The sequence below is a fragment of the Triturus cristatus genome, chromosome 1_2 (assembly GCF_964204655.1).
Source record: "Triturus cristatus chromosome 1_2, aTriCri1.1, whole genome shotgun sequence".
In the NCBI taxonomy this organism is placed as follows: Eukaryota; Metazoa; Chordata; class Amphibia; order Caudata; family Salamandridae; genus Triturus; species Triturus cristatus.
In genome coordinates, this window is record NC_140580.1 from 1,178,199,269 (window position 1) to 1,178,211,745 (window position 12,477).

A 12,477-nucleotide genomic window follows, 5' to 3' on the forward strand; every position below is an offset into this window, starting at 1 on the left:
GGCTGCCTGTGTGGCCTTTGACAACGCATCCCATGGCAGAGCCACATTCACTAGCAGCAGACCCTTGCATCTACACCCCAGTGTTGGCACCTGTCCTGAGCAGCCTCACAAGACAAGTGACACCGAAGGAGGCAAGACAGCTGCAGGGCATGCCCCACAGCTGGCCTTTCTATCCAATCTCCCATCCTGCTTCACCACAACACATCCCAGTCTTCCAAATCCCCTCTCCTTGCCAGCTTTGACCCGAGGAAGGCCACAGGCTCACAAGTGCTGCTCAGGCCAATGCAGGGTCTCACTACCAGACCCATCTCCAAAGGCTGCCCTGCTGGTGAGGACCAAACATCGCTTATTACGCACGGTTTGAGAAATGATGGTTAAGATCCTGACTGGCTTCGAAAGTCAGTGCGTTTATTATTTTAAAGATATTTATTTCCAAATGGTCCACAAATCACATTTAAATATAGTTCAACGATGACAAACAACATAGACTTAAAACAGACATAAAACCCTCAGCTAAACATTTCTAGTCCCCATTCTGCAGCCTCCCTGCATCTCAGGGCTTTCCAAACCTGGATGAAGCTGGACTGAAAGTCTCAGGTGCTTCTTACTTCACAAGATAGTTTGTCACAGGATCCATGAGCCTGTACTGTGCATTACATTTAATTTACAAGTTATCACCTCAAACAGAAGAGTGGCCATCACACGTGTTACATGCCCCTGCATACTCCAGCCTGGCAACATTTGTTTGCATGTGACTTTCTCGGCTAAAACACCCGAGGACAGCGCCTTTACTCTAGTCGTAACACAAAGAATACTTTTTGTTCAAGATTCGGTGAGAACCATCAATGCCTGAGGGAACTGCCTTCACTCTGGTTGTAATACAAAGAATACGTCATGTTCTGGAGTCAGAGAGCGCCATCGGTGCCCGAGGGCAGCGCCTTCACTGTACTTGAAATACAAATAATACTTTATGTTCTGGAGTCTGTGAGAGCCATCAGTGCCTGGGTGATGCGCCTTTTACTCTGGTCGTAATACAAAGAATACTTCATTTTCTGAGTCTGTGAGAGCCATCAGTGCCTGAGGGAAGCACCTTTAGTCTAGTTGTAATACAGAGAATACTTCATGTTCTGAGTCGGTGAGAGCCAGCAGTGCCTGGGGGATGCGCCTTTACTCTGGTCGTACTACAAAGAATATTTCATGTTCTGGAGTCGGTGAGAGCCATCAGGGCCTGAGGGAAGCACCTTTACTAGAGTTGTAATAAAAAGAATACGTCATGTTCTGAAATCGGTGAGACCCTTCAGTGCCTGAGGGAAGCACCTTTACTGTACTTGAAATACAAAGAATACGTCATGTTCTGGAGTCGGTGAGAGCCATCAGTGCCAGGGGGATGCGCCTTTACTAGAGTTGTAATAAAAATAATACGTCATGTTCTGAAATCGGTGAGACCCTTCAGGGCCCGAGGGAAGCACCTACGCTCTAGTTTAATATAAACTGTGGTTCCTGTTCTGGATTCGGTGAGAGTCAGTGTCTGGATCCCACACCTCTACCAGAGGCATGAGGGTCTCAACCAGAGCCCTATAAAGTGCTAGAAAGGGGCTGTGGAACGTGGAGCCAGTGGAAACGCCACCCTGCATAATTTCGGACTAAGCTGCTCCTGGTCAGGTGCCTTGAAGACATGACTGGTGTCCCATGAGCTTCCCAGTAATGGCCGCCAATGGTAGGCGAGTGTTAGCCAGGAGCACTGCCTGACCTCATCTTCGATCTTCTGAAGGCTGCATAAGCCGGTCTCCTGAAACACGTGGTCACCAATCGATGCCCTGGCACTAGAGTAGATGGAAAGAGAGAAGTGTCGTGCTGACAGTGAGGTTACCCTGGACACCAAGCTACTTCTAACAGCAGCAAGTATTGATATTTAACATGGGGCGAAGTTGGGCATTTCATACCCAGTAGTTGGCACCGAATGTCCATGCGCACCCAGCTCCTAGTTGAACAAACCTCCAGCCTTCCCCAGTCAAGATACAAACAGTTCATCAGACACAAAATCAAAGTCCTTGAAGAGGTTCTGCTCCTCTGAGGTGAGGGGGCACAGATCATTGGGAGGTGTGAGCTTCGGCTTCTGTGCTGTGAACTCTTCATCGAAGTGACTGATGTCTGTGGAATGCTTCAGATGTGGCACAAATGGAGGCTTCACTTTCCGGGCAAGCAAGGCGAGCCAGTCAATCTTCTACTCCAGGTGAAGAGGCGCACACAGCACATGGAAGAAAAAGGAGAAGTTACTCACAGCAACCTGAACGCTTCTAGGCCATCATACACAACTCTTGGGGAGGTTGGCAGAAGCAGACACTGCACCATAGCTCTTCGTTCCTGTTATACGCCTGGCAGCCTAAGTTAGGATCCAGGGCATGAGGGGCAAAGCGGCTCCTGCCTGGAGAAGGGACCTCAGACTAGCAGGAGCAGGGTGGGATCATCTGTAAAAGTAGTAACAGGCAGAGCAGTGTGGAGAGGCACAGGGAAGGACTTCTGAGTACAGCAATTGATCCTACGTATTCAGTTAGCAGTTGTGTGTAATAATAGCCATCAGTATCAGGGACCAGAAGATAAGGAAGGAGAGGGGAACCCTAATGGCACCAGGGAACTGTACAGACATCTCACAATGACCAGAAATCAAGTCTCCATCAAGGATAGAAAGTCATATCTGAGACGAGATCCTACCAAGGATGTAAGATCTCCCAAGTAGGTAGTATCTCCCAAGGACGTAGTAGTGCGTAGTAACTCGCAAGGACGTAGTAACTCGCAAGGACGTACTATCTCCCAAGGACGTACTATCTCCCAAGGACGTACTATCTCCCAAGGACGTAGTATCCAAGCGAAGGCCAGTGATCTTGCTGGGCCTTTGTTGGTTTGGTGATTGGAGCATTGGCGGAAAGCACAGAGGAGTTGGGGTGCGGTGTTCATTGTCTAGTGAACATCTTACAATATATATCTGTGGTGATCAGCCTCCATTGCCTCCTCATATGAGTGGGACTACGCGCTGTGAGAGGGCGACAATTACATCTAGCACCCATCAGATGAAGGGTGGTTGGGAGTCCTGGGTACCAGAGCCTGGGGGTAGAAACCAGAGGGGGCTGCATGTGGGCATTACATGATCTCTCTCTGCAGCAGCAACTTCCTGGTGTGGCAGCAACGCTACTTGTAGGGGTCCAAAAAAAAAAAAACAATCGATGCCACCAGCATTGGAGATTTATTCTCTAGGGAGCCCAAAGGCACATAGGATAGATACGTGTGTTCTCAGTACCGTCTGGTCCCCTGCTCTGCGATAAAACCTCTTATTGAGGCCACGGGCACCTTGCATCAATAACCAGCTGATCAGGGTACCCTGCTTCCAGGCGGTGCCCACTAAGAGACCAGAGGGTCCAAGGACCCAGTAACAATGTGCGGAGGATGAACATCTACTTCAGCTGGAAGCACCGTCCCCCCCTGGATGTCTCCAGAGAGCCCATGGACCCGGTAACAATGTACAGAGGATGAACATATACTTCAGCTGGAAGCACCGTCCCCCCCTGGATGTCGTCAGATGGCCCACATACCCGGTAACAATGTGCAGAGAATGCACTTACTGTAGTATGAAGCACTGTCCCCTCCCGGATGTCTCCAGAGGGCCCAAGGACCCGGTAACAATGTGCAGAGGAGGACACCTACTCTAGCTGGAAGCAGTGTCCTCCAGGGGCCGATCCACGCTCCCTTCTCTTGTACATTCTTGGTTATACCCTTAAGATGTGCCTGAGGAGCTATAAAAGTGACCCACCAACACTTATGTAGCATTGATGGTTCAACATCAATTACATTTGTTTCAAGCTGGGAGATTGTAGATTTAAAAAGTCTCTTCTTCACCAACATACTGAATAAGTAACATTAATTCATTCAATTATAAAAAGCACAAAAGGTGCAATTAGTCCCCAAAAACTCACCAGGTTCATGGATTACCGGGTGTAATACGTTGTGGCCAGGAGTGAATTTAGGAATGAACAGCGCTCTCCATTAACAGTGAAAAGCACAGCATAGCATCAAAACATTCCTGGTGCAATCAAGAAGCAGAAGACAGAGTTGCACATTCTGCGGAGATGAATGTATGTACATAGCATTTCCATAGCATTAACTGAGCCGGAAGGCGACCGAGTTAACAGGGTCAAAGACAGGCAAGTGATGCGGTGTTTAATTGCTTCCTACTGATGCTCCACGGGTAGGAAACAAGTGATCTCTACTTGAAGTGTTGGAGTTTGAAGAAGGGTTTGACTCATCCATAATGGGAGTGAAGCAAATCTGGACAGGAGCGAAGCGTCACACAGGCCCTTTACCCACACGATGACCTTCAAGAAAGGACTATACTGTGCACGTGACTCCATTGTGGCAGCCGGGGACACACATGGTTGCACGGGGAGGGGTCGTATGTGCTGTGCGTCTATTTGGGCATCAAGACTGTCGGATCCGATGGCACACACCTCACACGCAGTTTGGCTCAATCATGGAATTAAATGAAGTGTGTGATTTATGTGCTGTACTTTAATGCTCATTTTGCAGTTATTGTGACAGAATGTATGATTGCAATGGGAATGTGTATGTTATGTCGATTTGTATAGTGCACTACTCTCCAGTGAGGGTATCCAGGCGCTTTGGCAGGTGTGGGGTTAATCGAAGAGCCAGGTCTTCAGCCTATTGCAGAAATCAAGAAGTGAGGAGGAGGTTCCGATGTGTTGAGGGAGGTTGTTCCTTGCTTTGGGTGCAATGTAGGAGAAAAAGTGGCTTCTTGATCTGCTCTTACGTAGGTGTCTGGTGGGTTGATAAAAGTGTATGCAACTGTTCCGGTATTCTGGTCCTGTGTTGTGTAGGGCTTTGTATGTGTGCGTGAGAAGTTTGAATTGGCTGCGCTAGTTAATAAGAAGCCAGAGAAGCTTTTTGAGGTGCGGTGTGATGTGGGCGTGGCGTGGCAGGTTGAATACGAGTCTTGCTGCGGATTCTTGGATGGTCTGTGTAGGACTTTTTCAGAGATTTCAGCCTGGACAGTGTTGCCCTAGTTGAGTCTGCTGGTGATGAGTGCTTGCATGACAGTCCGTCTGGTGTTCTGTGGCAGCCCTTTGAATCTCTTTTGCAGCGTGCGTAGGATGTGAAAAGAGGAGGTGCTCACTGCATGGATTTGAGCCGTCATGTGGAGCTGGTCGTCTCGGATGATTCCTAGATTTCTTGTTGGTATTAGCTCTGCTGGCCACCAGCTGGAGTCCCATGGGGAGGCCTTGTTGCAGAAGACCTCAACTTCCATCTTGTTGGAATTAAGCTTCAGGCAGTTGGTTCACATCCAATCTACTACCAGGGTCATGCAGTTCCAACCTATGCAAAAGGAGCGTGTGAATTATCGGTCATTCACAAAATGACAAGTGTCTGAGCTGTATGCTCTTCCTCCAATCAAAGGAGATCTTGAGGGAGTCTTGTTGGCTGATATGTCAATTTCAATTTTTATTCAATCCATCAAGCATCAAAAGTACAAATTCAAATCAATCCAACCAGTAGTCAAATCAAATCAGCAGTTTTTTAACATTTTTTTTTTACAATTTAAGAAATTTGCTTCTTAAGACTATTATTCGGAAGATTTCCATTGCCTCCCAAAGGTTTTCTTTTGCTTTGTTGAAGTAAATCTGCGGCAAGCTTCTCACGACCGTCCTCCAGGATTTCTGGATTGCGCTACTAATATTGCTCGTATCAATCCACCTATGCTGTGTCACAGATTTATTTCAACGAAGCAAAATAAAACCTTTGGGAGGCAATGGAAAACTTTCGAATAATAGTCTAAGAAGCAAATGTCAAATGGGGAAAAATTGAAAAAATGGCTGATTTGATTCGAATACTGGCTGGATTGATTAGAATTTGTACTTTGATGATTGATGGATTGAATACAAATTGTAATTGACATATCAACCAACAAGACTCCCTCAAGATCTTCTTTGATTGGAGGAAGATCATACAGCTCAGACACTTATTTATGAATGACTGAGGCGGAGGTACGGACCCTGTGGGACTTTGCATTTCGGGTTCTTGGGGTCTGAGGCGAGGGATGGCAGCCTGATCATTTAGCTTCTTCCTGTGAAGAAGGAGCAGATCCATCGGCGTGCGGATCCTTATATGCCAATCTTGTGGTTGTGGCGTCTTCTGATGAGGGTGTTGTGGGAGACCATGTTGAAGGCCATGGAGAGGTCAAGCTGGGTGAGGGCTGCTGTTTAAGCCCAGTCCAATTGGTTTCGAATGTTGTTGGTTGCTGTGCTTAGTGCCGTTTTATTGCTGTGGTTCTTCTGAATCCCGATTGGGTGTTAGCTAGCAACGGGTGGAGCTCGAGGTGGGATGTTAGTTGATGGCCTTCTTAATCACTTTAGCTGGATAGGAAAGCAGAGAGACGGGTCAGAAGTTGCTCAGTTGACTCGGTCGGCTGTGGGGTTCTTGAGGAGGGGGTTGATTTCTGCAAGTTTCCATTCCTCCAGGAAGGTGGCGGTCGCGATGGAGGCGTTGATGACGTGGGTCAGAGTGATGCTGATTAATTATGTTTTCAGGTTGTAGATGTGGTGGGAACAAGGGCCAATTTGGGCCCCCAAGTGGATGATCTGCATGATTACTGCGGTGTTCTTGCTGGTGAGGGTTGTCCATTCCGTCAGTTGGCCATCTTGGTTGGTTGTGGGTAGGTGGGCTTTAAGTTCTCTGTGGTCTGGTTGGTGACCAACACTGGTGTAGAGGATTGTAGGTGATTAGCTACACTTTAAAAGTCCGATTTGATTTATTAATTAAAGAAAGGCTCAGAAGCAAGGCACAAAAAGTGGTGAAAAAAGGCTCAAAAGCAACGCAAAAGAAGTGGAGATAAGATGCTCAAAATGGTGAAAAGAGCAGAGGCTCAGAAAGGCCCGAAAGCAAGAGTGAAATGTAGGAAAGGTGTGAGAAGAGGCCTGAGGAATGAGAAAAAATAAGATGGAGGGAGCAGAAGACAGAGAAGAAGAGCTGAAGCAAGGGCTGAGGCGGGACCCTCAGGCGGAAGAAGCCAGGTCCAGAAGGGCTTAGACTGGTCAGAGGACGAGTCAAAGGTAAGTGGGTGGGGACACTTGCTCAATGGGGTCGCACAGAGGCTGCCATTAAGTAGGTCCTAAGAGGGGGAGAAGCATGGAAGGACACTGGGTAGGCTGGTCTTTGTGGGAAGAATAGGCGGCAGGAGCAGATAAGGAGTGGGGGGAATGCGCTGGAGGGGGGCTGCGAGAACTACAACTGAGGCCTATGTGGAGAAAGGGCACACAAGCTGAAAGAAAGCAGTGGCTCAGAAAAAAGAGTGCATGCGAGGCACAGGTTGAAGAGAGGCTCAAAAGCAAGGTACAAAACGTGGGGACAAAAAGCTCAAAAGCAACGGACAAAAAGGTGAAAAGAGCAGCGACTCTGGTGGGAAAGAGTGGACGCATGCATTAGCAGAATAAACGCCCGAAAGCAAGAGTGAAAGCTGTGTATGTACCGTGTGTCTGTCCTCAATGAGGTTACACAGATGAATTTTCTTTAAGCGCAGCCTGCCGGTGAGGGACCCACACGGAACACTTGAAGCAAAAAGCTTGTGAGAGGGACACACTATAGTTATCCAGTCAACAAGTGGATCCCAGCCTGCTCCATGGTCACCAATACACACCTGAGAAACTCAGGCCTGGGAAAACGACTGTGAGAATCATATGATAGAGACATGTGTTAAACTCTGACCTTTAAAGTGGAGAGTGGAAAGGTGAGTGGGATCTACCACTTCGTTACTGTGGAAGAACCAATCTGGTACTAAAGCGAGAACAAGAGGGAGTTTCATGAACATTTCTCACCAAGACTATGGTTCCTGAGAGCGGTTTGTTCTCCGTCAATAGCTTCAAGATGGAACCACAACAAGGCTTTAATGACAAAAAAACGTAACTAATGGTGTTCTTCTGTGCAGTCTTCACAAATATAAGACTAAAGGTTCACATGTGGAAGCGTTACATTTAAAATACTCCACTTCCAAGTTCATCCGCGGAGACCAAGGGATGGGAGTCCTTAGAGCTGGTGTGGGGAAAAAAAGGTGCTTGCGTAGGACACACATCCAGTCACCTTTCAAGGAAAAGGATATTTAAGCTCCGGGTTCGGAAGGTTCAGGTATAAGTCTGTAGTAATCAAGTAGTTTCAAGTAGTAATCAAGTGCTTGATGTGTGATTGAGCACTTGTATGTAGTATGGAGAGAAAAGCTGCACAGAAAGTTCTTTAATCAGTTGAGTAGTGGGGCTTTCAATGCCACCATATGTCCAAACCCCTGTCCAACCCGAGCCACATAATGAACATGCTAGCACTTATTTTTCGTGACAACGAGGCAATTTTAGCAATAAGTGTTAACATTTGCCATGGATTACGAGGGACTACTGTAAAAAAATGATGCAGCTGGTTTTAAAGATGGAACGGGTTGGCAAGGGGAGCCAATGGACTTCCTTAAAGATGGGGGTGAAGTGATCATATCCCTCCAGGTGCTGGATGAGAGATGCTGCGGCACATAGGATGTGCGTAACCGGTGCCAGTGTGGAGTCTGGGAGGCCTTGGAGTGGGCATCACCACCAACCAGAGGTGGGAGTACCAGGACTTGAACAGCAGTCTTGAAAACGCTTTCTGGGAGGAACAGTTCCACTAACTGTAGAAGAGAGAGCTTGTACCAGGCCGTTTTATTTGTTTTTCGGCAATATGTTCCTTGAGGATAAGATTCGAGTCCAGGGTGAATCCAACGGACTAAGCATTCGTGTTAAGTTGGGATTCAAAGCTGTCCCTGAGCCAGGTTTGTACTGTTTCTTGTTTGTTCTTGGAAAATAACGAAACCCTACCTTCGTTGGTTGAGCTTCAGGTAGGCATGGGACATCCAGATGTGGATGAGTAGGCGGAGTTTGAGCAGAAGAGACTTTCAAGTGGTGAGGCGCATCATTTGCAGTGAGCTGGCGATCCGATACAGAAGCGGTGCCAGTCTCCTCAGTTCGCAGAACCGACTGATTCTCATGCAGGGAGTGACATGCTGGTCAGCAGTGGACCCGGAGAAAGCAGAGTGGGCCGAGAGACACAGGCTAGCTTCTTTCTGCCTGTTCTTGCAGCTGGGATAAGCATGCTCTGCATTTAGTTTATGTTAAATTACTAAGTATTTTGCATCTTTTTTTTTTGATAAACAAATTTTTATTGTGTTTTGCGGCATGGAGAATAGTATCAAGAATGATATACAGCAGTGCATTGAACAAGGCATCAGTTACTTCAATCGGGGAAGCATCAATAAACAATTGCAAAGACCCTCCCACCCTCCCCCATCCTCTGTTCCCACCCTCCGCATCCCCACCCTTCAAACCAGGCCCCCCAGCCATTTCCCCCATATCTTGCGGAATTTTTTGGGGCAGCCCCGTGCAGCATACAACGACCGCTCTTGGGCCGCACACCAATCCACCCCTCTACTCCAGGTAGCCACTCTGGGCGGGTCCGGCTGTGACCACACTGCCGCTATATCTCTCTTAGCCACCATAAGGGCGGTGGTGAGGAAGTACTTCTCGTTACGGGACCCGTCCAACCTGTCCATGATGCCCAACAGGGCCATTCTAGGCTCGTGGGGAACCTCCCATCCCAGGACCTCCGCTAGCTCGGCTTCGATCGCTGTCCGTAGTCTGCTAGACGGGAACAAGACCACACCATGTGGAAAAAGTCAGCCGGAGCCACCCCACAACGAGTGCAGGAGGCGTCCACACGGAGACCCGCCCGATACAGGCGGTCCAGAGTCAGATAGGCGGTGTGGAGGTAATAGATTTGGATGAGCCGCACCCTAGCGGAGGTGGTAAGCGACCGAGGGCCCATAAGGGCGTCCCTCCAGTCTGCCTCATCCAGGGGTCCCACCCAGGCCTCCCATCGCTGTTTGAGCCCGCTCCAGTCCACCGGGGTATTGTTAATCAGGGATTTATAAATGCGGGATATACCCCCCTTCCCCAGATACCCCAACATCACCTGAGCCTCAGGTGGACTATGGGAAGGCAGTCTGGAGTCTAGAGGGACGTGAGCCCAGACCGCGTGGCGCAATTGAAGGTAGCGGTAGAATTGGGAGGGCTGCAGCGAGAAGCGGGTCTGAAGCTCCTGGAAGGAACACATGCGGCTCCCACGCCATAGATCGCCCAGACAGGAGATACCAAGAAGATCCCACTGCCGAAAGCCCGCTAGTCCCACCACCTCCCGCAGCCATGTCCCGTGCCAAAGCGGAGTGAGCTGCATGAACGTTCCCGACCATCTAGTGTGCCGCAGGGCCGCACGCCACGCGAGAAAGGGAGCCCGCACGACGTCGGGGAGTGATAGGGGGACCGTTGTGCCATAGAGCATGTTTTGGATGGAGGAGAACCCGAGGCGGTGCACCTCGAGTCGATAAGCCGGGTCGCCCCAGCCTCCCGAGAACCAGTCATGGATCACCAGTAGCTGGGTGGCCAGATAGTATAGATAGAGGTTGGTCATGCTCAGGCCGCCGTCATAGGAGGGGACCCTGCATCGGTCCAAGGCCAGCCGAGGCCTACCGCCGCCCCAGAGGAATTTAGTCACCATTTTATCCAGGTCTCGGAACCACGGGCGCGGAAAAGGGCATGGAGTATTTTGTAGCATGTAAAGAAACTTGGGGAGGATCATCATCTTGTATAGAGCGACTCTCCCCAGCGGATTCAATGGGAGGGACTGCCACCGGAGCATATCTGACCTGGTTTTGTTGACTACTGGAGCCACATTGAGGGCCCAGCAGAGTTCCGGAAGGAGGGTGACCCAGATCCCCAGGTACTTAAAGGAGAGTCTCCGGAGGGGAATGTCCGACTGCCAGTCGAAACATTCCCGCGACGGGTGTAGCGGGACTAGAACGGATTTTTTGGGGTTCAGATGAAGACCCGACGCGTGGCCAAACCGATGGAGGATCCGGCGGACCCGGGGTCCCGAGGTCGCTGGGTCCGAAAGATAGAGGAGGACATCGTCCGCGTATAGGGCAATCTTGTCGGGGGCCACATCTGGCCATTCCCATCCGCGGAGAACGGGATCTGTGCGAATCAACACCGCCAGAGGTTCCATTGCCAGAGCGAAAAGGAGGGGCGAGAGCGGACAACCCTGGCGCGTCCCCCGACCTATGGGAAACGGGCGAGATAGTGCCCCATTGACCAACACACGGGCCCGCGGGTGCGCATAGAGGACCATTACCATGGCACGGAACCGGGGACCGAAGCCCATACGCTCCAGGACATCACCTAAGTACGCCCATCCCACGGAGTCGAAGGCCTTTTCAAAATCGACCAAGAGGAGGGCCAGATAGGGGGAAAGGCGGCCGCGGTGCACCATCGCGAGGTGGAGGCGCCGCAGGCAGTGTCTGGTCCCCCGCTCCGGCATAAAGCCACATTGATCCGGGTGGACCAGGGAGGCGAGCGATGGGCGTAGCCGCTGAGCCAGGACCGTGGCGTAGATTTTGAGTTCGGTGTTGATAAGGGATATCGGCCGGTAGTCGGAGCAGGACCGCGAGGGAGGCTGTGTCTTGGGGAGGGCCACTATGGTTGCTGTGTCCATTTCGGGCCGGAACGAACCCGCCTCCACCACGGCCGCAAAGAGGTCCCGAAGCCTCGGGGCCAGAGTCTCACGATAGTGAGCGTAGTACTCCTGGGGGAACCCGTCGGGTCCCGGGGTCTTCCCAGGTGCCAGGCGGCCGATCGCCTCTTCAATCTCCTGCAACTCGATCGGCGAATCAAGGGTCTCAGAAACCTCAGGCTGCAGCCGCGCAAGCGTCGCCCCGCTTGTCCCCAGCAACTCCTCCAGGGAGAGCGTGGACGGACGGAGACGGTACAGCTGGGAATAATAGTCAGCGAATGCTTGGGCTATCGCCACCGAGACCGTGTGGACGCCCCCCGCCGGATCCGCGATGGCTGGAATGATCCTGCCCGCCCTGGGATAGGTCGCCAGGCGGTGGAGAAGAGTGCCGTTTTTGTCTCCCCAACCGTACACCCGGGCCACCGAGGAGCGCCATAGGATCTTCGCCGCCTCCAGGGAGTGTAGGCGAATCTCTTCCCGGAGGAAGGCCAAGCGACGAGACCGTGCGGCATCATCTAAGTCCCCCAGACTACGCTCCAGTTCTAAGGCTTGGGCCTCACATTCTGCGAGCTTCTGGGATTGAGCCCGTCGTTGGCGTTGCAGATGCCCTTTAGCGGCGCCCCGAACAGTCGCCTTGCCGGCCTCCCATAGGACGGCGGGGGAGATGACGGAGCCCTCATTATTAGAAGTATTTTGCATCTTAATTCCCATTCACTAACAATAATGTTGCATAAAATATACTTTGTGGCCTGCTCTGTATCTCTGGGTCCCTGTAGGAGGCGAGCTCTGTAGCTTCCTAGGACTGAAAGAAGTTGCATTTCTATTAAAAACGCAAGTGAA

The 12,477-nt window shown here is 50.5% G+C and overlaps 1 protein-coding gene across 2 annotated transcripts in view; it reads right to left on the reverse strand.

Annotated features, from left to right (window-relative positions):
- Positions 1 to 407: 407 nt before the first annotated feature.
- Positions 408 to 12,477, reverse strand: part of PKN3 (protein kinase N3) — a 391,919-nt gene continuing 379,849 nt past the window's right edge. For both annotated transcript variants that reach the window (XM_085614062.1, XM_085614063.1), the window contains exon 22: positions 408 to 2,224. In XM_085614062.1, coding sequence (XP_085470188.1) covers positions 2,012 to 2,224 — 213 coding nt within the window. In that variant the 3' untranslated portion in view covers positions 408 to 2,011. The remainder of the gene's footprint in view (positions 2,225 to 12,477) is intronic.